This window comes from Phyllobates terribilis, unplaced genomic scaffold (assembly GCF_046119375.1).
Source record: "Phyllobates terribilis strain yellow unplaced genomic scaffold, ASM4611937v1 Scaffold_1__5_contigs__length_1240528914, whole genome shotgun sequence".
In the NCBI taxonomy this organism is placed as follows: Eukaryota; Metazoa; Chordata; class Amphibia; order Anura; family Dendrobatidae; genus Phyllobates; species Phyllobates terribilis.
Genome location: NW_027362761.1, coordinates 1,018,873,206 through 1,018,899,584, shown reverse-complemented (window position 1 = coordinate 1,018,899,584; position 26,379 = coordinate 1,018,873,206). Strand labels below are relative to the sequence as shown.

At 41.5% G+C, this 26,379-nt stretch overlaps 1 protein-coding gene across 4 annotated transcripts in view; it reads left to right on the top strand.

Annotated features, from left to right (window-relative positions):
* Window positions 1-26,379, top strand: part of KLHL2 (kelch like family member 2) — a 168,125-nt gene that overhangs the window by 61,287 nt on the left and 80,459 nt on the right. For all 4 annotated transcript variants that reach the window (XM_073644389.1, XM_073644364.1, XM_073644372.1 and 1 more), the window contains 4 exons: window positions 353-515; window positions 6,240-6,349; window positions 9,029-9,145; window positions 16,912-17,061. In XM_073644389.1, the coding sequence (XP_073500490.1) occupies window positions 353-515; window positions 6,240-6,349; window positions 9,029-9,145; window positions 16,912-17,061 (540 nt within the window). The remainder of the gene's footprint in view (window positions 1-352; window positions 516-6,239; window positions 6,350-9,028; window positions 9,146-16,911; window positions 17,062-26,379) is intronic.

The window sequence follows — 26,379 nt, the reverse complement described above, 5'->3', positions numbered from 1 at the left end:
ACATTAGCTTCATCGAATGGTCCAATCCTTGAGTGGATCCAGGACACTTGTCACTGCTCATCCGCCGCAGAAATCAAAGTCATCAGCAGCTGTTGAAGTGAAATATGTTGGATTTTCCTGTTGCTAACGTGTGTTCTGTGGACTTATCCTTAGTTTGTTCACACCGGCATCACAGCTTAGGCTTTTCGCAGGCCGGAGGTTTGTTTCTTTTTTTTGTTTTGTTTTTTAAAAATAGAACCTAATGTAAGCCTAACAGATGTGAGGAGTCCCACTATTGCGTGACCTGTTTTATTTTTTTGTTTTTTTTTATCACATTCTGAAACCAATTCTGTCTGTCCTGTGCTATTTGCAGGTGCTTTTGCCGGCAGCCAGTCTTTTACAGCTTCAAGATGTGAGGAAAACCTGCTGCGAGTTCCTGGAAACCCAACTTCACCCAACCAACTGCTTAGGGATTCGGGCCTTTGCTGACATGCACGCGTGTACTGAACTGTTACATCAAGCCAACACCTTTGCAGGTAACTCCTCCAATGTAGTGTTCATCCACTATACATGTATATGAGCAGGTTTGACACAGGGGTAATATAACCAATCCTGGTTGATGTTAATATCTCCTCTCCCCAAGATCTTTGCCATGAATGACCCATTAGTGTCGTCTTGTAACATATTAAGTTTCCCATATCCTAGCTTCCAGCACCCCAGTGGCATATGGGGTCGGTCAGATGGACCTGCATTGTTAGGCTTTCATTAGAGCTGGACACCTTCTAGTAGCATGAATGTAATGAGTACAGTAAATGTGAGTTAAAACATGCTGCTCAATTATAATATATATAATGGAGAGGCAGTGTTGTAGCTCAGCACAGGTTCAGAAACATTAATAGCATCAGAATAGGAGAGCACCAGATGTGGAAGCTTCTGAGAGTGGAGAATCATCCAGTGATCCTGCCATAAAGGTTACATTTAAGGCAAATGTATCATTCAAAAGTATATTTCACAATTTAGGAACAAACTGTAACTTGTTTAAAGCAAATTGCTGGTAAAGTCATATAAAAGGGAAAGTATGAAAGATAGCTCTGTTCACACCTTGTCTTTAGACTTTTGAGGCGCATACGCCCTACACCATGGGCATCAAACACGTGGGCCGCATGCAGCCCCCGAGGCTCCATTGTGCGGCGCTCGGGCTCCTGAGACGATCGTGGCCCGGTCCATGGGCTGCCGATTCTGGCGTTCATTTTCGACTGAATGTGCGGACCGCAATACCAATACCAGCCGCTAGCCAATCAGAGGCTGGCGACTTACGTCTGCGTCTCTGTCGCGGCCACGCATGACGTCACTGCCTTGTGCTTCCTTGGTTGTGGAAGAGGACACTCTTCACCAAGGGAGCAAGTTCAGGTGAGAAGTATTTTTTTTGTGTTTAAAGAGCGACAGAATGTGGGATATTGTTATAAGTACAAGATGGGGAGCATTATTACAAGACAGGGGACATTATTACAGGGCATGGGTGATATAGAAGGGTTAATGTTTTTCCTCTCTGTTCTACATTCTGTTTAGTATTAGGCTATGTGCCCACGATGCAGAAATGCTCAGGATTTTTTCCTGAACATTTCTGCATCTTCCTGGCAGAAAAAACGCATGCGGATTGTAGATGCGGATTATACATGTGTTTTTCCTGCCAGGGACATGCGGATGTGAAGCGTTCTTCACATGCAGTTCCGCATGCGGGTTGACAAGCACTTTCCAAGCGATTTTAGCTTCACTTGGAAAGTGCTTGACAACTTGGTCACACTATAAATCCATGCAAACGGCATGGATTTATATAGTGTGACCATAAAGAATGTTTAAAAATAAAAAACTGTGATGACCACGGAGGTTTGAGCACTGCTGCCTATTAGTGGCCACTGATTGGCTGCAGCACTCACATGATATAATGTCCCGCCAGTACCAGCAGACATGGCACTGATCCTGGAGGTGAGTATAAACTGGTTTTATTCTCAGTGTGGCCCTATTTAATTTATGAAGGGGTTGTTCAGATTCTGGACCGCCCCTTTAATAGTCTTACTAGATTGTTTGTTTGTTTGTTTGTTTGTTTGTTTGTTTGTTTGCTTTTGACATATATAAACATTGCGGTCTTCAGCATCCAGAGAACACTTGCAAGTGGCAATCCAGTGCTCCTGGAGGGCCCGCTCAGCCCAGTTTTCCATTGGCGACATCTGCCATGTATGTGTATGGTGGATGTGCACAATGCAGGGTAGCAGTCTCTGAAGCTGAGCCCACTCCATGCAGTGCAGATGCCATATTATGTAGCCAGCACCCGAATGTAACTGCTTAGATCGGAGCCAGCTCTGATCACAGAAGTATACCCCTTACATGCAGCTGACAATTGTGACCGCATCATTTAAAAGTTTGGAAATGGGAAACGGGTGTGATTGCAATTCTTCTGGGATTGCTGGGTGCTGATGTTGGTGTCGTAGCAAACATGGGCCAAGTGACAATCTCTGTGTCTGCCATGTTTGTCCACCTATAAAGCCCAGATTGTGGCAGGACTCCATATGAGATCAGTAATTTTACAGTATACTGCAAATCACTTTATTACAGTGTATTGTACAAGTGATCGCAGGTTTAAGACCGCACTTAAGAAAAGATTTTAAACACCTTGAAAAATATTTTTAAAAAGCTGAAATTACACCCCAAGTAACTGTCCAAACTTTTCAAATATCAATAACATTTATCCCATTAGGTGAACACTGAAACAAAAAAAAAAGCAAAATGCCAGAAATGTGTTTTTTTTTTTTGTTTTGTTTTGTTTTGTTTTGGTAACTTCACCTCCCCCCAAAAATAATGGAGTAGAAAAACATAATAAAGTCGCATGTACCATTAAATGTTGCCAATAACGACTACAGCTTGTACCACAAAAATACAACTTTACTGAAAAATAAAAGAGCTTCTGGAATGTGAGGAGGAAAATTTGAGGCGCCTGCTTGCTCTCTGGCGCCTGCTTGCTCTCTGGCGCCTGCTTGCTCTCTGGCGCCTGCTTGCTCTCTGGCGCCTGCTTGATCTTTATCCTCGTAGCCACATTAAGCTTGGTGGGTAGGTCAGTATTGACTTAAACATAGCGTCTAAAGCCATGTTGGCACAGCTGTAGTGGCACAGTCCTTATGGCACTATGGCCTGGTTAAACCTGTCTCTGCTTCTTAAAGGAGTTTTATGTTGTGTAACAAGTGAATTTTTGGTATGATAATAAGCAATTCTTTCTCCACGTCAGAGTAGTAAAACATAGTGGAGCAGTCAGTAGAGAGCATTTAGTATATTGCATTAATGTATACATTTAATAGGAGATGTATGATGTAGAATAGAGACTGAATCACTGTGTTCTTCGCTCCTGTTTTTCTCTGCAGGATTACCCACATAATCTACTTTCAGTACTGCTTGTTCACATTGCAATGCTGTGCCACTACCCAGTTCTGCCTCCTCACCATCTGCCATCACTGTCGCCAGCTATAGTTCCCAGTTTAGCGCTTTATGAATGGTTGTTTGCAAATGTATTTTTTCTTCCTAAATAATATGACAGTCCTGGAACAATGAAAGGGTGATGCAGAGAGCCTGAATAATGGCTGCCAAATCCCTATTTACTTATGTATGAAATGCAGTAGAAGCTTTAGTGACGCTGACACATGCAGTTTTGCTCTGTAATGTATCCGTCTGATTACTCTGCAGTTGTGTTCAAGGGCATAAAGTAAATTTTGTGGAGCTGAATCTGCAGTGCAGTAGTAGTCATCTAGTATGGTAAGAGGTCCAACAGACTTGGACTCATCAGTCGGTCTTTGGGCTCTGTGGTTTCATGCCATCTATATTGGGAGAGCTTCTCAGCCCATTCACGAGCTGCAGCGGTCAGGTGTGCTGTAGCCATGATGTCACCACTTCAGTCTGTCAACAAAGATCGGAGAGACAGCACTGGACCCGGGGTGGGCGAGTGTGGCTATGCTTCATATTTTCAGAATCTGCCATCATATGGATAAATATAAATTCCCAGATAACACAATTTAGGAGATCTGTGGCAGTAAATTTGCAGGTCCCTACAGAAGTCCTGTCTTATTCCTATGGCTTGTGCTAGATAATTTCTAATAAGAAAAAAGGATCTGCTTCTCCCTCCAGAAGTCTTGTAACTATTCTACAAGTAACATTTGGTCACAAGCAGACCGCAGGAATATTGTGGGATGATTACCACCACAGGCAAAAAACACAGATCCCAGGCGGCCGCCTGATGCATACAAAACCCCAACCATGGCCTTCCACAATGCTTACCACATGATAGCCATGAAGACATGGCTGTCTCCTCCATACTAGTCTCTTTCCATATGTCCATATCAAAACCACAAGACATGTCCCACCAAGGCTACAGAGCACAAAATATAGTCCAGCAAGGAGACCCTCGCCAAAAAAAAAAAACATTTCTGCCATATCATCTGGATATAGATGTTTTACATTTGAACACCCTTCTAATTATTTCTTGTAGTTGTTTAACACAAAAGTGTCTGTGGATCAGCCTGCTTATGGTTACCAAAGGTTATACTCTCAGGTTGCCTTTTCCTGACATTTAACAACAGATTTTATATGTCGGCTAAAGTAGTTTGTTGCTTGGCTTTTGTCTGGCCCCAGTGTTATTCCACAGTTTCAGGTTAATGTAAGCTTTATGTTAACTCTGCAATAATGAGGTGATCTGCCTTACAGGCATCCACCTTCCGCCTCACATCTTGTACTGGTGCTAGATCATTTCTGTTAAATATTATCGCTCATTCCCATGGTCTCTTATCTGCTTTTAAATTGAGTTTATGTAATGGGAACGGCTGTTAGCGATTCCAAGGTAACTCGTTTATTACAGATTAAAAAATGTAAGAAGAAGAGTCTTAAAGTGAAGTTTCCTTCAATAATTTTCTTACTCCTGCAATAAAACTATGAGATAAAACTATAGTTTCTAAATTAATTTTTCTAAATGCATGGTGCCTACAGTGAAACATGGTGGAGGCAGTGTCTTTATGTGGGGCTGCAGGAGTGATCCTGATATCGGGGAGCTACAGTTATCTGATGGTATCATGAGCTCACAAACGTACTGCTCTATATTGAAAGAGAAGAAGCTTCCATCAGTCCGTACCCTTGGTAGACATGTACCTTTTCAAAATACATGGTGCTTACAGTGAAGCATGTAACCTTACTTTCATGTTATGGGTTAAAAAAATGTTCTATAAACTCAGTCTTGTTAAAATTTCAGAAATTGTGTTCAGTGAGATATTGATTAAAATCTTATTTTTCAGAGAGGGTGCACTCCGTTTGTGCTGAGCATTCTGTGTATAGGAAGATCACCTCATTATTATGGAGTGAACATAAAGCTTTCAGTAACATGAAACTGCGGTATATTTAAAGGGATCCTGATAGTTCCCCCATGCCCGTCCACCCACCAGCACTAGACTATTTGTTGCTAAATAACCCGCCTAACCAAAACTTGAGTAAGACTCTTCCAGACATGCGCAGTGCACCTCTGAAGTTGGGAAGCATACACGCCGCCTCAGAGGAGCAATGATGTGGGTGCAGAAGGCCGCACGCATGTGCAAGATGTACAGGGCGCTGACTATGACACCGGCTCTTGCAAATCATAGGTGTGATAACATGATGTCAGGGCCGACTAGTTTGAAGAAAACCACTTCTGATCGACTATTCAAAGGCCTAATTCGCATATGAAACGCAAAGTTTCTAAAGCCTTTTTTTAAGCATGGGTTTAGGTGTAAACACTGTACAGGGCTGGTTAGTGTATTTAGCAACAAATAGTCTAATGCCGGTGGGTTGGGGAACCTGTCGTTTTCCCTTTTAATATTTCATTACTTTTTCTCCTCCTGCTAGGAGCTTGATCCACATTTGGTTGATTGTGGCTCCTAATGGGGTCATGTAATCAGTCGGTTAGCAATCTCCCAAATGAATGAAAAAAAAACAACTCGAACATCAATATGTAAAGAGCAAGAAAAATACACTTCCTATATTAATAAGGAAGCCGTAGAATAGATGACATGACATTGGACACAGACCTTTTGTGTCTGGCCCTCACATGGATCACGTGTAGCATGGAGGATGAGAACAATCCACAGCACTGACCCGCTGTGCAGGATGTGGCTGTCTTCTGTAGGATCCTGTTCACACACTCTTGCTGTTATTTTGACCGCATTCTCCTTTAACAACGATTCTTTTCCTTACAGAACAACACTTTTCAGATATTGTCCAAGGGGAAGAGTTTCTGAATCTCGGCATAGAACAAGTGTGCAGTTTAATTGCCAGCGATAAGCTCACCGTTCTTTCAGAAGAAAAGGTAATTTGTTTTAATGTTTTTTATCCTTTCACTACCCTTATAACGATAAATTATTTTTTGTACTTTAAGGGCACGTTCACACGTTCAGTATTTGGTCAGTATTTTACATCAGTATTTTTTAAGCCAAAATCAGGAGTGGAACAATCAGAGGAAAAGTATAATAGAAACACGTCACCACTTCTGTATTTATCACCCACTCCTGGTTTTGGCTTACAAATACGGATGTAAAAAACTCCACCAAATACTGAACGTGTGAACATGGCCTTATTGTATACGAGTAAAACTTTCCCAGACTGAGGTTGACCTCTCCCACCTTCCTGCTTCATTTATAACAGCCATGCTTGGCTTAAGGGCAGCGCTGCTTATGTATAGGTTCGGAATAAGATATATATTCTTCTCATTTTTAACACTTTGTACCGCAACACATTCCCAGAGCTATCACTTGTGGGAGTATAGTCCGCCATGGCATATAAATGTCTTACTGTTTTTTCACTTTCTCCCTGTAGCCCCGCTTCCACTAAGCCAGCCAGGCAGTATATAACTGCTATATACCTACACATTATAGGAACTCTGTCAGCACATAATGAATGTTCAAACCAAGCACAGGCGCTCTGTGCATCATGGCACGGCCAAACCTTTAACTACACCTTCCCACCTGCTTGTTTTCCCTCTTTCTCCACCCCCCATTATTTGATTGACAGTTCTGAGTTCATAGAGCCAGAAAAGGGTGGAAATAAATGGAAAACAAGCAGGTGGGAAGGTGTAGTTAAATGTTTGGCCTCACCATGATGTACAGAGCGCCTGTGCTTGGTTTGAACAGTCATTATGTACTGACAGTCCCTATAAATAGTATTTTTGGAGGTGATGGTTTCCCTTCAAACGCAGCTACCCCGGTGATGAGCTGATCCCAGTGATTTTTTGGCTGCGGTTCACAGGCAGATTTGGGTGACTACAGCTGCCACAGAGGGAAATGCAACTACAAGACAAAGTAGGAGCGCTCCATGTTAAAGTCCTGGTGATAAGAGACAGGAAGAGTAGATGGAATCTGGTGGAGTTGAGCAGTTCAGGCCAGGGCTGTGGAGTCTGAGTCATGGAATCTGAGACGGAGCCCATTTTGGTGGAGTCGGTATAAAATGGACCAACTCCGACTCCTGAAATATATAATAAATTGGGCACAGTATTTCAATGCAGTTTGTGGGGAATATTTTTTTTTATAAGGATTTTGGAAAGATATGAAATGTCCTATTCCTGATCTAAGGGTCTAAAATTTACTGCAGCACAGATTTATCTCAGCTAAAAGTCATCACTTAAACATGAGCCGTGTATGAGGGAGTCGGAGTCGTGGAGTCTGAGTTGGAGTCCGTGTCATGGAAGTTGAGGAGTCGGAGGTTTGGCTTACTGACTCCACAGCCATGGTTCAGGCACAGCTCTGATGAGAGTAGTAGTGAAGTGGTATTCCTCATATAGACTGCTGCTCCACCTGTTGAATCCGGCAGAATGGCTCATTAGAGCAATTTAGGTGGGGGATGTAGACTTTTTGGTGGGTGCTGTCACGATGAAGACAAGGACGGGAAGTTGTTAAAAAAAACACGAACATTTATTAAGACAGCTACGCGTTTCAATATCTATCAGAGTTTTTCTGGTTGAAACTCGTCGCTGCTTTTTAATACAGGTTTCTGGTTTTTCTACACCGCCTCGTCCTTGTGACAGCTCCCGCCACAACATTTTTTTTCCTTATTTTTTTGCCTTGCAGGGGGAAATATGGTACTTGCCAGTGGCCGTGAATCCTCTCTGCTCTAGTTACAAGGCAGATCGTATTCATAGTATAAAAATTAGGAAATAAAACAAAGATTGCTCGCTAAGCCTCCTCCATTTCTCGCTGCCTTCTACCATGGTGAAGTTGCCCTTATAGCATTAATAAATTATGATGGCAAGTGGATGCAAAATGTACCATATATTGGAAGCTAGTGTGACTGTTCTTCTAGCCTTCACCGTTTCCGTGCCCATTCTCGGGTATGCATTGCCTAGCACTATGGTGGTATTGTGTTTTCTTATCTGATTGCTGTATATTTTCATGCTCTGGCTGTTTCTCACACGGTGATCTCGTTAGTACTTTGACAGTAATTTACTGCCAGTTATTTTAGTGGTTAAATAAAGCTGCTGTGTATTTGTTGCTTTTCATTGCATTCCTTCTATTTTTTTTGTTCTCCTAACCAGATATGTGAATGTGGAATTTATCCGAATATTTGGTGGCTGCTCATTTTAGGTTATACCTTTTCAGTCATGCCCCTAAATCGTGTGTTGGGGGTTAATAGATGCAAATTCTACTGTGTTTTTGTTATTCTTTCATGATGTAAATGAAGCCTAATAGTAACAAGTACTATTTATAAAGGGAAATTGAAGCTACCCCATGTAATCGAGGGGTTAAAGAGCTTTCTTGACATAGTTATTTCATATCACTCAGGTATACCATTACGTTATAATTGGCGGTCTCACTTCTGGGACAATGCAGAGAAAGAAAGGGGCTGCAGTGCAGATGTAGTGTTCAGCCTCCCTCCTGGCACAGTGATACTCGGTACCTACTGTACAATTTATAAGATAAGACCGCCTTTTTGACTGTGAATTTCCATGTTTTTATGATTTTTATCTATTAACCATTTACTTCTTTCCTTTTTCAAGGTATTTGAAGCAGTAATTACCTGGGTAAACCACGACAAAGATGTGCGCCAGGAGCACATGGCACATCTAATGGAGCACGTCCGCCTTCCTTTACTTTCAAGAGATTATTTAGTGCAGGTAATCAAATTAAATCTAATATTTTTATTTTATTTTACTGAAGAATCTAAAACATTTTTTCCATGAACAGGATTTCTCACCATATCATAGTCAGTCCTTTAATATAGTTCTCCATAGTTGTCAAGACAAAAGTGAGTTCTTGTAGTTTTGACTGATCAGGCACTGCTGCAGCATTTTTTTTATTCTGATCGCCTGCATAGCATAGGGATGGAGCACCATCCCTGCGCCATGCAGGCAGTCAGCGCTGCACAGTGAGAAGATTGTTTGGTCATGTACTGCACATGACCAAAAAATCTTCCTGCTGTCTGGTGACCCGGATGTTGTCATAACGACATTGGGTTGTCATGGCAGCATCCGGGAAGCCGCGGCAGGCAACGCTGGAGGCCGGAAGATGAGGTGAGTATCTGCGATCACCTCCCCTTAGACACCGCAATGCTGCGATCGACTTTGTCAAAACCACAAGATCTCACGATAATCTTTAACATTGTGGCCCCAATTCATTCATTCGTTATTGCCGGTTTTCTGAATTAATTTAATTTTTTTTGTGTGGCTTTAGTATTTGCAACTTATTCTCTTTAATTTTTACATCACTTTCTTTCAAGTTGTCTGTCTTTTTTTTAAGTCGTTTTTTTTTTTTTTTCTTTTTTTCTTTTTTTGATAACGTTACTTATCCAGATGTTAGACAGATTGAAGAAATGCGACTTTTATCAAATGTCACTTTTTTTTCCATTGCAAGGAGAAAGGTTTCTGAAGGATTTTTCGTTTTGGTGCATTTTTGCGACTTTTCAAAGGATATGTAACCTTAAATGCTAAAAAAAAAAATATGAAAATCTGGCACAAAATAAATTTCTTTTGTCTTTGACCAAATTTCTGAACCGTGTACAGAAAAACCGAAAAGTGACTTTAATATATCTTAAATGTTGAATCAGGCCTTTTGTTTTCGGACTCCAAATTCTCCCCTGAAGGTTTGATGGAAGCTGAACAACATAGTGAGATCTAACAACCCAAAAATTCTGACCCAACACCTCCTGGAGAGTCAGAGTTTTTTACAGTTCTGTAACCATCAGTTGTATTCATCTTTTTTTTATTCAAATCTTTCTACTAAAATATCTACCATATGGGTGCCTTTTTTTATAATAAAAATGATGTGCTTGTTTGTAGATGGTTATTTTTTAAGCTCAGGTTGACTCTATGCAAGTTACATGCTTTTGTACTCTCAAGTCAGCAATGCAAGTTACAAACCGTCTGTGAAAAGCACTTTTCAATAAGTAACCTATAGTCAACACGTCTGCCTCCAAGCTACTGCAGTTCCATGTTGGTATTGTGTGAACCTAAATCTCCATCCACATCAATGCAAACTCTAACAGCTTATGTTCGTCTCACATCATGGCCTTTTATTAACTACTTGAGTGCCTCCCACTGTATATATATCTCCAAATATCTGTGCCATTTTTCAAAACTTTGTGTGTATATATACAGTTAGGTCCAGAAATATTTGGACAGTGACACAAGTTTTGGCATTTTATCGGTTTACCAAAACATATTCAATATACAGTTTTATATAATCAATATGGGCTTGAAGTACAGACTTTCAGCTTCAATTTGAGGGTATTTACGTCCTAATTGAAATAAGGGTTTATGGCAAATTCCTTTTAATGGACTGCATGGGCTATTCCCTCATCAATTAAGCAGGTAAAAGGTCTGTAGCTAATTCCAGGTGTGACATTTGCGTTTGGAACCTGTTGCTGAGAACCCACAACATGAGGTTAAAGGTGTTACCTCTCTGATGGTCTGTTTCTCTTCAATTGAGAACAAAAATGTTAAAAGTGGCCAAAATCAACAGTTTTGTACATTCTGCAAAAGAAAATCACATTAGTGAGTTGTGATCTCAAAAAGTCCTGGATGTCCAAAGAAGACAACACTGGTGGATGATCGCAAAATCCTTTCCATGGTGAAGAAAAGCCCCTTCACAGCATCCACCCAAGTGAAGAACACTCTCTATGATGTAGGTGTTTCATTATTGTAAGTCTACCATAAAGAGTAGACTTCATGACAGCAAATTCAGAGAGTTCAACACAAGGTGCAAACAATTAATCAGCCTTAAAAATAAAGGCCAGGTTAGACTTTGCTAAAAAAAAATATCTAATGAAGCCAGCGCAGTTCTGGAAAAGTATTCTTTGGACAGATGAAACAAAGATCAACCTGTTCCAGAATGATGGGAAGAAAGTGTGGAGAAGACTTGGAATGATGATGATGACTCATGATCCAAAGCCCACCACATCCTCTGTAAAACACGGTGGAGGCAGTGTGATGACATGGGCATGCATGGCTTCCCACGGCACTGGGTCACTAGTTTTTTTATTGATGATGTGACTGACGACCGAAGCAGAAGAATTCTGAAGTGAACAGGGCGATACTTTCTGCTCAGATTCAGTCAAATGCAGCAAGGTTGATTGTACGGCACTTCACAGTGCAGATGGACAATGCCCCAAAAGCAACCCAGGTGTTCTTTAAGTCAAAGAAGTAGAATATTCTACAATGGCCGAGTCAATTTATCAGATCTCAACCCCATCAAACAGCATTTCACATACTTAAGACAAAACTTAAGGCACAAAGGCCCACAAACAAGCAACAACTGAAGTCGGCTGCAGTAAAGGCCTGGCAAAGCATTACAAAGGAGGAGACCCAGCGAATAATGAAGATTCGGTCACTGTCCAAATATTTCTGGAACTAACTGTTTGTGTGTATGTATATATATATTGTAGAGTTTCATCTCTCTTGTAGCCACCTGGATACCCACATGCACTGGATTTTTATACAAAAAACGCATAATGTTTATTGTGCTAATTGTTTATAGCTCCAAAACAAAAACTGCTTTCCTTCAGGTACAATGAACAAAGTACTTGTAACAGTTTTACCAATCTCTGTATTGCATGCAGAATTAGTCCAAGTATTATTAAACTTGTTCACCAAATATCCCTATTCAACTCCAGCACAACTCCACTCTGCTAGCTAACCCAGCTGCTATTAGGCCTGTATTCCATGGAATAGATTATGGGAATGACCTTTTCCACCCAGACTCTTTTGGGTGCTCCTAAATCCCAGGCTCAACATCCAGTCAAATTAAAACCCTTTCAGTAACCTAGTGTTACTGGTACGGATTTCACATTACCGAGGCCAACCACCTTGGTGAAATATATCTTCCATCCAGGACCTTACCTCCTGCTTTCTTACACGAAGATATATAACACACTTATACATAGCTGATGAAATCTGTATTGAACTGAACATGTCACCAATTTTCTAAGTAAATATATTTATAAAGTTGCTATTGACATGTAATTCTCACCAGGTGTCGGTAACAACCCATCCACTCAACCTCCCATGCATGTTCACCATGCAAGACTCCATTGCTGAACAAATTCAAGAACGTTTAAAGTTTGCTCAACAATACTTAGATAAGCCTGTGAAATACTGGGAGAATGTAGTCTAATCAGAGACCAAAATTGAACTCTTTGGAGGCCAAAACGCACTGCATATCACCCCAAAAATACCATACCAACAGTGAAGTTTGGAGGTGGTAACATAATGGTGTGGGGCTGTTTTTCAGCATACGGCATTGGCAAGCTTCATATAATTGAAGGAAGAATGAATTGACAAATGTACCGACACATTCTTGATAAAAATCTGCAGCCATCTATCAGGATGATGAAAATTGATATTTGGTGTGGACATTTCAGCAAGACAGTGATCCCAAACACATAGCCTAGGAAACTCTCAATTGGTTTCAGAAAGAAAATAAAACTGTTAGAATGGTCCAGCCAATCACCTGACCTAAATCCAATAGAAAATTTATGGAAGGAACTAAAGCTCAGAGTTGACAGAAGGCACCCACAAAACCTTAAGAATTTGAAGAGTGTTTGTGAAGAAGAATGGGCCAAATCACACCTGAGCAATGCATGCAACTAGTTTCTCCATACAGGAGACCTCTTTAAGCTGTCATCACCAACAAAACCTTTTGTTCGGAGTATTAACCTCTTCATGACATTTGATATACCTAAACTTCATGGTCGGGAAGGGGTTACTAACCAAAGACGTACAGTTACATAAAGGTGATTGTGTGGCACAGGAGCTGTGCCCACTCGATTTTCACTAGGAGCTCAGCTTAAGTGATAGCCGAGCTCTGGCTGTGAGCTCACACCGCCCCTGGCTGTTTTACCCCCTGAATTCCCGCAGTCCATATCAATCGTAATATTTCGAAGGCTAGGATAGGGTGGGGGCGCACTCTCCCACGCGATCGGCATCCTCGCGACGTAATCGATGGTAGTCGGTGGTGGCCATTTTCCCAAAGTCCACCACATTGAAAAGGATGGGAAGTTTGGGGATTCCTGACATTTTGTGAAAGCCTGGGGCCCGCCACAGCCTCACACCACACCGCCTCACACCCCTCCTCCCAGCCCGGGGTCCGTAGCATCGCCCCACTACTGTCCCAGCCTCCAACTTCCTGCAGCAGCGACCCTGCCTCTTGGGACCCCGCTACACCACAGCCACTCCTCATCCCCCTACCTTGTAAGCTAATGTAAAAATGGACTATAAGATGCACCACCGTTTTATTAAACATTATTTTCTTCCCCCAAAATGTGGGGTGCATCTTATGGTTTGGCGCGTCTTGTATTCCACAAAATACTGTATATAAAAGTGGTATCTCTGTAATCGTACTGACCCGAAGAATAAAGCGGTCTTTATAACTTTTACACACTGTGAACTGCATAAGGCTATGTGCCCACGATGCAGAAATGAAGCAGAAAATTTCTGCACCATTTCTGCATCTCCCTGGCAGAAAAAACGCATGCAGATTGTGCATGCGTTTTTCCTGCAGAATACATGCGGATTCACATGCGTTTCCGCATGCAGATTGACAAGCGCTTTCCAGGCGATCGCATCACTTGGAAAGTGCTTGACAACTAGGTCACACTGTATAAATCCATGCAAACAGCATGGATTTATACAGTGTGAACCGTAAAAATTAAAACAAATAAAGCTATACTCACCCCCGAGGCCCCGGTGTGTGCAGCAGCGCTCGTTCCTGTCTGGTTCCCGGCTGCCGGCATATCGCGAGACAGAGCGGTGAAGGGCCTGCGGTCACATGACTGTGACGTCACCGCAGGTCCTCAAGCGATGCCTGCATTCAGAGAGAAGACGCCGGACAGGTGAATATAACTTTGTTATTTTATTCTTTTTTTACAGGTACAATGGTACCCAGGTCTGGAGGAGAGTCTCCTCTCCTCCAGAACTGGGTACCATCCGCACATAGAAACGCATAGAAGCCGCTTGTAGAAATGTACAGTCGCGGTTTCTATGCGTTTCAATGCAAGTCAATGGCGGGAGTTCCGCTGCGCTACCGCAAAATTAAATGACATGCTGCGGATTTTTGTACGCAGCATAAACGCTGCGGAAAAATCCGCAGCATGTGCATAGAACATGCGGAATCCCCTTGGGGACCATGGGGTGCGGATTACCTAGCGTTTAACAAGCGTTTACGCTGCGGAAATTCCGCAGCACAAACACTTGAAAAACGCTACGTGGGCACCCAGCCTAAAGAAAACAAACACAAAAATTCCTGAATTGCTGTTTTTTGTTCATTCTGCTTCCTAAAAATCGGAATAGAGTGTGATTAAAAAAATAAATAAATATATGTGCCCAAAGATGGTGCCAATAAAAACGTCAACTCGTCCCCTGAAAAAAATAAGCCCTTCCATGACTCTGTTGGTAGAAATACAGAAAAATTATAGCTTTCAAAATATAGCTATGCAAAAATTTCTTTTGTAAAAAGAAAAATATTTTTATTTTTTTTTTAGTGTGACAGTAGCCAAACATTAAAAACCGATATAAATCTGGTATCGCTGTAATCTCTCCAACCTAAAGAATAAAGTCGTATAATCACTTATACTACACGGTGGACGGCATAAAAAATAACTAGAACAGATTCTTGACCTGCTGTTGATTTGTTCATTCTGCCTCCCGAAGATCGCAATAAGGCTCATTTATCCTGCGCACTACACTGAGCGCTTACACTGGCGTTTGTGTAAATATTGGAAATACGTAATTCAGATGGAACCCCGGCGGAAGATTCCCTTTAATGAGGCGGATGAAGACACTGTGGGTGCGGTCTGGCCTATGATCCAACAGTGTCCGCCTTTTTAAAAGCATAAAAGCGCGGTCGGCCACAGTTTTGTACACCACTGGACAGAAGCCAGACTGAGTCCACAGTAACTCTGCTGCCTCATTATAGTGAATGTATCCTTTAGGGGTTTCATCTGAATCGTGTCATTCGGAGATTTCGTTGGAAACCCCCATGTAAGTGCTCGGCGTAGAGCGCAGGATAAATGTTATGTAAAATGTTCCCAATAAAAGCTCCAACTCAGTCCACAAAAAAAGCAAGTCCCCACTCTGGTCCATCGTCTGTCAATGAAAATATAGAGGGCTTCCATGTTACTGGTAGCACAAACGCTCTGGAAAAGCGCTATGGCTCCTTGCCCCCCAAAAGAAACACAGCAAATTCTTCACTCGCAAATCCAGATGTCCCCCCCCCCCCCCCCTTCCCTTCTGAGCCTGTGTGCCTAAACCACATTTAGCGTCCACATGTTAGGTATTTCTGTAGTGATGAGAGCCTGCTTAATTTACGGAATACATGTCTCCAGAAGCACCAGTTGGGCGCTACAACGTACTGGGCGCTACAATGTACTGGGCACTACTATGGCAGGTTTACAATTTTCAGTTGGCAACATCCACTGTTGCTTGTTTCTGGGAAACACGCATGGAGTTAACATCATCACTACACCTGTAGATAAATTTCCAAAGTGGTGTAATTTCCAAAATAAGGTAATTTGAGGGGGTGGGGTTCTGCTTTTCTGACACTTATGGGGCTCTGTATATGGAGTCCGCAAACTACTATTCTACGAAAATGTGTTCTCCAAGAGTCAAATAGCACTCCGTCCATCTCGAGTCTCGCTGTGTGGCTAAGCAGTACTGTACAACCAAATATGGAGTATTACCACATTCAGCAGAAATTGTGTGCCAAATTTTGGTGACATTTATACCCATTTCCTCGTGTAAAAATGTAAAATCTGGGGCTTATTCAATTTTTTGGTTTCAAAAATGTAATTATTACTTTTTCTTCACCTCCTAATAGTATAAAATTCTGTGAGCGATATTATGTCTGTCGATTCTGTGATTTCCATAGCTCCACGACTTTTTTCTCTGTTACAATTTCAATTGAGGAGTGTAGAATGAAAAATAGGCTTAGACTGGCATGTGTCAGTGATACCAGAAGAGATCCCAAAAACAAAAGTTCTCTAATTTATCCTATAGTTTTCAACTGCGACGTCATGTTCATGAAATAGGAGACTTGTTCCATTATTTCTGATGCATCTGGCATCATGTTATACAATACTGTTAATCCGTATCAATTCTGGAGTCTCCTCATAGACCCTGCATAATCAAAAACTAGCATATTAAATTGTAAGGTTCTTTTAGTTTTTAGCCAACACCAATATCTAGAGAACCCAAATATAAAAGAGACTGGATTTAATAAATACAGACACGGACAACCGTGTCAGCACTGTGGTTACGGATCCCACATAATCCACAGATGCATCTGATGCAGGAGCGGTCTCCGTTCTTGTAATAAGAGTGCCAGTGCCACTGTATGTACAGGTAGGAGGATTGTGCGCTGATTGTGACATCCGTTCATTTCTCTTTTTAAGAGAGTTGAAGAAGAGACTCTAGTGAAAAACAGCAGTGCCTGTAAGGATTACCTTATTGAAGCTATGAAGTACCACTTATTACCTGGAGACCAGCGGACATTGATAAAGAGTGCCCGGACACGGCAGAGAACTCCCGTCAGTCTTCCCAAGGTAGGATGTTATATTGTGCACAGCAGTGCCATCTTCAGAACATGAGAACTGTCAGGTTATTTCTCTGTACATGACGCGCCCCCTGGGCCATGTGTGAGGGAATACCCGGAGCCGGGTCTCTGTGTAATGTCAGGGGTTGTAGTCTCCGTGGTGGCGACCCGGTCCCGTGGCTCAGGGTGGTCAAACCAGTGGCGGATCTGTTTACTTGATTTTGTAATGTTTAAATGTCCGACTACGCCACCCGTGGATTGCGGTCACTGAGAACCCCCGCTGCGGGGCAGACCGCTGAGGCTGATGTTGTGTGCGCAGCAGAGGGTAGTATAACTCCCCACGGGAGGAGTATAGCCTCAGGGCAGTGAGTTCAGATGGTGGGGGTGATGGTGCGCGGGAGCAACAGTAATGACTCAGAGTCCAGTGATGCAGTCCAGGGTCTTTACTCACAGTTTTACACTCCAAGCCACTTCTGCAGGTAATGGCTGCCCACGTCGTGCTGTGCTCACCAGGTGAGGGGCTCGGCCAACTCCCAGGTACCTTTTGGAATGCTTTTCAAGACCCCCTTCGTGTGTCCTTTCTCTGGCCTGTCGTACCCCACAATTGACCACGTTTCTGTCCAGCTGCCTCGGGCCTTGGCGGGCAAACGTATGTTCCATTTCCCTGGGTCCTATATGGTGCCTTCCTAACGGGTGTAGTGAGGGGCCGTACACGTACAATGCCACGGCCTCCGGTTACTAGCTGAGGGTAGTTGCTCTCCTCCACTAGATGAGGGATCCGGTTCCCTTTCTTGGCCTGACCCCCCTACTCTGGTTGCGGCGGGCGTGCGGTGGCGGCTGGCCGGTCCGCACCCCTGGGGTTCCTTCACTCCACTCCTGGAGCCTCCTCCGTTCCTCTCCTTTCTTCTCCTCCAGGCCCAGGCCTTAAGACTTGGCCTGCCTGCGGAGCAGACCCCATGCAGTCTCTCTCTTTCTCTGTCAACTTGACTAATATGACCATAGTACGTGTTATGACCGTAATCTGGAACATCTCCCTTTGGATTTAAGTGCATTTATATGAATTGGGATTTAGTTTTCTTGACATAAGTTTAACAGATTGCAGTTTTTCACAAAGCTACTGCGTTTTGCAAAGTAACAATGAGCATGTGTGAATGTGATCTTCTGAACATTTTAGCAAATATTTCCGGAAAATTGGTTTTCTGCCATGTATTTTTATTATAAAATGTAAATTATGACTATTAATGACCATGTTAAGTCAACATTCATACTGTTTTCACAGTGGGTGTTTAACATGTTCACCATGAAGGCGCCAGTCGTACACTGAATAAATCAATTGGCTTCACTTGACAAAGGCCTCTTGGCTCTATGAAATAGACCACAACACATGCCGATCTTTCCTATGGTAATTTATGAGGCATAAAAATATCCTCAGTAATGTGAAACTGACAATTCAACTACCAATCCCGTCACCATTGTGCAATTCATCCTTGTCCAGGTACTTTGGCCATAAAGCCGGCAACGACGCCTGTATGATGGAAGCCAGTGTCCATCTCTGTTGCGATGTTTCGGGGAAATCTAGGTTTCTTGTACGTTTTAAAACCCATACATCACGTGACCAGCCTCCACCAGTAAAAATACCTACAATGTAAAACATTACAGTGACTAGCAACTTTTACAACACAAACACTAAATAATGACAGGTAGCGAAAGTGCAAAAAAAAATCATTAGTGTCATAAATACAGTTTGGTCCAGAAATATTTGGACAGTGACATTTTAGCTATTTACCAAAACATATTCAAGATACAGTTATATATAATCAATAGGGGCTTAAAGTGCAGACTCTGCTTTAATTTGAGGGTATTCACATCCTAATTGGATTAAGGTAGGTAGGTATTACAGCTCTTTAATATGTAGCTGCTTCTTTTTTTAAAGGTACTTAAAGTGACAATTATCTCAAAAGCTCTTTTTATGGGCTTCATGTGCTTTTCCCTCGTTAATCGATCATCAATTAAGGAGGTAAAAGGTCTGGAGCTGATTCCAGGTGTGGCATTTGAAAGCTGTGAACCCACATGTGGTCAAAGGAGCTCTTAGAAAAAAAGAAGAAATCCATCAGAGATATAGCAAAAATGTTAGGAGTGTCCAAATCAACAGTTTGGTACATACAGCAAATAAAGAGCTTGGGAGCTTTAAAAAAAGGCCTGAACATCTTCGGAAGACAACAGTGGTGGATGATCGCAGAATCCTTACCTTGGTGAAGAAGAACTCCTTCACAATATCCACCCAAGGGAAGAACACTCTCCAGGAAGTAGGTGTTTCAGTATTGTAAGTCTACAGAGGGTTCACCATAAGGTGCAAACCATTAATTAGCCTTAAAAATAGAAAGGCCAGATTAGTCTTTGCCAGAAGCCAGCCCAGTTCTGGAAAACCATTCTTTGTACAGATGAACCTGTACCAGAATGATGGGGAAAAAAAGTATAGAGAAAGCATGAAATGGTTCATGACCCAAAGCACACCACATCCTCTGTAAAACATGGTGGAGGCAATGTGATGGCATGGGTATAGTGTTTATTGATGATATGACTGAAGACGGAAGCAGCCGGATGAATTCTGAAGTGTACAGGGTGATGCTTTCTGCAGCAAGGTTGATTGTACGGCACTTCACAGTACAGATGGACAATGGTCCAAAACACACTGCTAAAGCAGCCCAGGAGATTTTTTTTTAAGGCAAAGAAGTGGAATATTCTGTCATGGCCAAGTCAATCACCAGATCTCGGCCCCATCGAACATGTATTTCACATACTTAAAGGGAATCTGTGACCACATTTGACCTATGAAAACAATTAATATGGGCATACAGGTTATAGACTGCTGAAAGTCATCTGTGTATGTCTCATATCAGACGCCTTCTTGTTGATAAATCAACTATCACTTTATGTAAATTACCTCTTCCAGGCTATGGGGAGGATGCTGCCTAGAAGATAACTCTGCCTTCAGAGCTTATTTTAAATCAAGGGGGAGTTATCAGTGTGATGTGTAATGGTTACCAGTGTGATGGCCGCTCTCTGCTCTCCTGATCTCACTCACTGTGTGATTATACCTGACACATCTGCAGGTTCTTCTCAACTTCAGATTCCACCTCACAGGCAGACAGGGCTGTAATATTGTTACAGTACAGCAGAGCTGTGAGAGCCGGAATAAATCTGTTTGCATGGAGACAAATTTCATTTCTCCTGTTCGGTGTTAGTTACATGTCTCACACTGGTAACTCCTACTGTCATTTAAAAAAAAAAAAAAAAAAAAGCTCTGGAGTTTTCTTTCAACCCACATCCTCGCCATATTCTGGAAGAGGTCATTTACATATAAGAGAAACTTGGATTTCTCTGGAATAAGACATCAGATTGCAGATATCAAGGTATCATTTTATTCCGCTTCTTATGCCTTACGTGATCATATACAGTGGCTTGCGAAAGTTTTCACCTGCCTTGGCTTTTTACTTATTTTGTTACATTACAACCTATGTTTTAAATATTTTTGTAATCTGATTTGTTTGTGATGTATCAGCACTAAATAGTCTAAGCTGGTGAAGTAAGAAAAATATAGGCAAATTAAATTTATGGGACCAAATAACTAATAACTGGCATGTGCATATGTATTCACCCCTTTTGCTATGAAGCCCCTAAAAATTCCTGGTGCAAGCAATTGGCTTCATAACTCACATGTTTAGTGAAAGGAAGTCTACCTGTGTGCTATCTAAGTGCCATTTGGACTGTCAGTATATACACACCTTTTCTGAAAGGCCACAGAAGCTGCAACACCATTAAGAGGCACCACTAACTAAAGAACACCTTAAAGACCAAGGAGATCTCCAAACAAGTCAAGGGCAAAATTGTTAAAATGGACAAGTCAGGGTTGAGTGTGTTTTTTTTTTTTGTTTGTTTTTTTATAAATAAATCTGATATTCCCCCGGAGCGCCATCAAATTCATTATCCTCAAATGGAAAAAATATGGTACCACAACAAACCTGCCAAGAGAGGGACGCCCACCCAAAACTCTCATCCTGGGCAAGGAGGGCAATAATCAGAGAGGCAGCGCAGAGACCAAAGGTAACCTGAAGGAGCTGTAGAGTTCCCAAGCAGGGACTGGAGTATCTGTCCATACGACCACAATGAGCCGTACACTCCATAGATGTGGCCTTTATGGAAGAATGGGCAGAAAAAAGCCTTTACTTACACACACAAATTGAAAGGCTCGTTTTGCGTTTACCAAAAGAATCTCCAAATGTTTGGAGGAAGGTGCTGTGGTGAGATGAGATCAAAATTGAACTTTTTGGCCACTATGGTAAACGCTATGTCTAGCGCTAAACCAACAAGAGGTAATCGCCCCAAGAACTCCTCTATTTTTTGGCAGCAGGGACAGGGAAAATGGTCCTAGTCAAGGGAAAGATGGATGGTGCGAAAAACAGGGATATTATTGAGCAAAACCTGTTTGTCTGTCAGTTATTTGAGACTGAGAGGGAGGTTCACCTTTCAATAAGACAGTGACCCAAAGGATCTTGCTAAAGCAACACTAAGTGGTTTAACCCCTTAACCACTTCGCACCAGAGCCTGTTTTTGCCTTCGTGACCGGGCCAATTTTTTCAATTCTGACCACAGTCACTTTATGAAGTAATTACTCTGGAACGCTTCAACGTATTTCCTGATTCTGAGATTGTTTTTTCGTGACATATTGTACTTCATGATAGTGGTAAAATTTCTTCGATATAACTTGCGTTTATTTGTGAAAAAATCGGAAATTTGGCGAAAATTTTGCAATTTTCAAACTTTGAATTTTTATGCCCTTAAATCAGAGAGATATGTCACACAAAAGAGTTAATAAATAACATTTCCCACATGTCTACTTTACATCAGCACAATTTTGGAACCAAAATTTTTTTTTGTTAGGGAGCTATAAGGGTTAAAATTTGACCAGCGATTTCTCATTTTTCCAACAAAATTTACAAAAACATTTTTTTAGGGACCACATCACATTTGAAGTCACTTTGAGGGGTCTTTATGACAGAAAATACCTAAAAGTGACACCATTCTAAAAACTGCACCCCTCAAGGTGCTCAAAACCACATTCAAGAACTTTGTTAACCCTTCAGGTGCTTCACAGGAATTTTTGGAACGTGGAAGAAAAAAATTAACATTTAACTTTTTTCACAAAAATGTTACTTTAGACCCAATTTTTTTTATTTTCACAGGGGTAACAGGAAAAAAATGGACCCCAAATTTTTTTGTGCAATTTCTCTTGAGCGCGCTGATACCCCATATGTGAGGGAAAACCACTGTTTGGGCGCACTGCAGGGTTCGGAAGGGAAGGAGCGCCATTAGACTTTTTGAATGTAAAATTTGTCTGAATAATTAGCAGACGCCATGTTGCGTTTGGAGAGCCCCTGATGTTCCTAAACAGTGGAAACCCCCCACAAATGACACCATTTTGGAAACTAGACCCCTTAGGGAACTTATCTAGATGTGTGGTGAGCACCTTGAACCCCAAGGTGCTTCACAGAAGTTTATAATATTGAGCCATAAAAATAAAATTTTCACATTTTTCCCACTAAAAATGTTTTTCATTCCCTAATTTTGCATTATCATAAGGATAACAGGAGAAATTGCACCATGAAATTTGTTGTGCAATTTCTCCTGAGTACGGCGATACCCCATATGTGGGGGAAAACCACTGATTTGGTGTACGGCAGGGTTCGGAAGACAAAGGAGCGCTATGTTGGCTGGTATAGGTTGCAGACACCATGTCACATTTGAAGAGTCGCTGACATGCCGAAACAGTAGAAACCCCCACAAGTGACCCCATTTTGTAAACTACACCTCTCAAGGAATTCATCTATAATCTATAATTTTTAAATTTATTCCATTGGGCAGTGAAAAAAGCATAATTATATTTTTACCACAAAAAAATGTTTTACCCTCAGATTTTACATTTTTACACAGGGCAATGGGTAAAAATGGTGCCGAAATGTGTCACATAATTTCTTCTAAAAGTGTCAATACCCCAAATGTGGCTGTATCGTACCGCTCAGCCATACGGCGAGATCTGGGGGGGACGGAGTGCTATTTGACAATTGGAGAACAAATTATTGTAGAATAGGCATTTGGATTTGGGAGCACAAAATTTTCTGAATTTCTTTTGGGGGGCAAGGGCCATTTCGCTTTTCCAGAGCCTTTCTGCTACCAGTAACTTGGAAGTCCCTTATATTTTTAACAGATGACGGACCCGAGTGGGGACTAGCTTTTTTTGAGGATTGAGTTGAAGCTTTTATTGGGAACATTTTACGTAACATTTATCCGGCGCTCTAGGCTGAGCACTTACATCTGGGTTTCCATCTAAATTTCCAAGTGATGTAATTCAGATGAAACCCCTGCAGGATCCATTCACTGTAATGAGGCAGCAGAGTTACTCTGGACTCCGTCTGGCCTCTGTTTAGCAGTGTCCTTTTATTCAGAAGTGCACGAAACTGGCCAACCGCACTTTTATGCACGACAAATGACACCGTGGGATCACAGGTCAGACGGCATCCACAGTGGCCTATATCTGCCTCATTACAGGGAATCTTCCGTCATGGGTTCCGGCTGAATCACATATTTCAGAGATTTACACGGAAACTCTCGTGTAAGCGCTTAGGGCAGAGCGCAGGATAAATGTGAGCAGAGCCTTACTGAGATCTTTGAGAGACATAATAAACAAATCAGTAGCCGGTAAAGAATTGGTTTTATTTATTTTTTACGCCGTTCCTCGTGCGGTATAAGTGATGAGATTACTTTATTCTTCGGGTCGGTGCGATTACAGAGATACCAGATTTATATCGGGTTTTTATGACTGACAGCTGTCACACACTAAGACGCTTTTTTTTGCAAAATCTAGTTTTTGCATCACCATATTTTGAGAGCTATAATTTTTCCATAATTCGGCCGACAGAGTCATGTGATGGCTTGTTTTTTGCGGGACGAGTTGACATTTTTATTGGTACCATTTTTGGGTACGTGACATTTTTTGATCGCTTTCTATTCCGTTTTTTGGGAGGTAAAATTAACAAAAACCAACAATTCAGGAATTGTTTTTTGAGCGTTTTTTTTATGCCGTTCTGCGTGTGGTAAAAGTGATAAGGCAGCATTATTCTTCGGGTCAGTACGTTTACAGCGATACTACACTTACTGTATATTTTTTTTATGTTTTGGCGCTTTTACACAATAAAACAATTTTATAGAAAAAATATTTTTTTTGCATTGCTTTATTCTGAGCGCTATAACTTTTTTATTTTTCGGCTGATGGAGCTGTATGGCGACTTTTTTTTTTGCAGAACAAGATGACGTTTTCAGCGGTACCATTTTTATTTCCATTTTGTTTTTTGTTCGCATTTTTTTCCACTTTTTGTTTGGCGATATGATGAAAAAGCATATTTTTTTGCTCCGTTTTTTATTTTTATTACGGTGTGCACAGAAGGAGTTAATTAGTGTGACAGTTTTATAGATCGAGTTGTTTCGGATGCGGCGATACCAAATATGTGTACTTTTTTTGTTTTTGCATAAATATACGGATTTATTGGTTTAATTTATTTATTTTTATTTATTTTGTGATTTTTTTTTTTTTTACAGTTTAAAAACATTTTTTTTACTTTTTTTTTACATTTTTACTTAGTCCCTGTATGGGACATTAATTTTTATTTTTCTGATCTCCTGTAATGTAATAGACATGTATTACATTACATGAGATCTTCGCTGACTGTTTCACAGTCAGAGTCTCCTGCCAGGCTTCAGCTGCAGGCTGAGCCAGGCAGGACACCATATATGGCAGAGCTGGAGGCGGTCATGTGACCTCCAGCTGCCATAGCAACGTCAGGTCCTGGAATGTATCAGGGGTCTTCGGAGAGGTAAGTAAGACGACCCCCTCTCCTCTGTCTATCTTCTATATGCTGCGATCACTATAGATCGCGGCATATAGAACATAGCAAAGGGTTAACATCATTGGGACCTGATCCAATCAGGTCCCGATGATGTCCCCTGTCTCTGCACCGCAAACGCAGCACTTGCAGGACCCTGGGGGTCCTGAGCGCTGCGAGACCACCCACCGTTTTTAAACGTCGGCGCTGCACAGAGCCCAGCAAGCGCCGACGTTTATCTACAGTGGGCCGTCGCGAAGCGGTTAATGACAAAGCCAATTATGTACTTAATGACCAAGACAAATTTTTTTACATTTGACCAGTGTCGCTTTATGAGGTAATAACTCTGGAAAGCTTCAACGGATCCCACTGATTCTGAGATTTTCAAACTTTTAATTCTTATGCCCTTATACCAGAGAGTTATGTAACACAATATAGTTAATAAATAACATTTACCACATGTCTACTTTACATCTGCATCATTTTTGAAACACCATTTTTTCTGTTAGGAAATTAGGAGGGTTAAAAGTTGATCAGCAATTTCTTAATTTTTCCAACAAAATTTACAAAACCATTTTTATAGAAACCACTTCACCTTTGAAATGACTTTGAGGGGCCTTTAAGACAGAAAATACCCAAAAGTGACACCATTCTAAAAACTGCACCCCTCAACGTTCTCAAAACTACATTCAATGAGTTTATTCGCAGGAACTAAAGCAATACAGAAGGAAAAAATGATCATTTTACTTTTTTTCACAAAAATTTTACTTTAGCCCCAAATTGTTTATTTTCACAAGGGTAACAGGAGAAAATGGACCATAAATTTTTTTGGGCATTTTCTCCTGAGTACAACGATATCCCATATGTGGGGTAAAACTACTGTTTGGGCGCACTGCAGGGCTTGAAATGGAAGGAGCACAGTTTGACTTTTAGAATACTGGAATCGAGAGCGAATGCTATGTCAAGTTTGGAGAGCCCCTGATGTGCCTATACAGTGGAAATCCCCCCACAAGTGACAGTATTTTGGAAAGTAGACTCCTCAAGGAATGGATGTAGATGTCCGGTGAGCACCTCGAACCCCCAGGTGCTTCACAGAAGTTTAGAACGTAGAGCCGTGAAAATTAAAAAAAATATTTTTTTTTTCCTCAAAAATTTACTTATATCCCTAATTTTTTTATTTTCACAAGGGTAACAGGAGAAAATGGACCCCAAAATTTGTTACGCAATTGCTCCGGAGTACGCCAATACCCCATATGTGGGGGAAAACTATTGTTTGTGCACAGTGCTTGGAAAGGAGGAGTGATGCTTTGGAACACAGACTTTGATGTAATAGTCTGCAGGCGTCATGTTTCGTTTGGAGAGCCCCTGATGTGCCTAAACACTGGAAACCC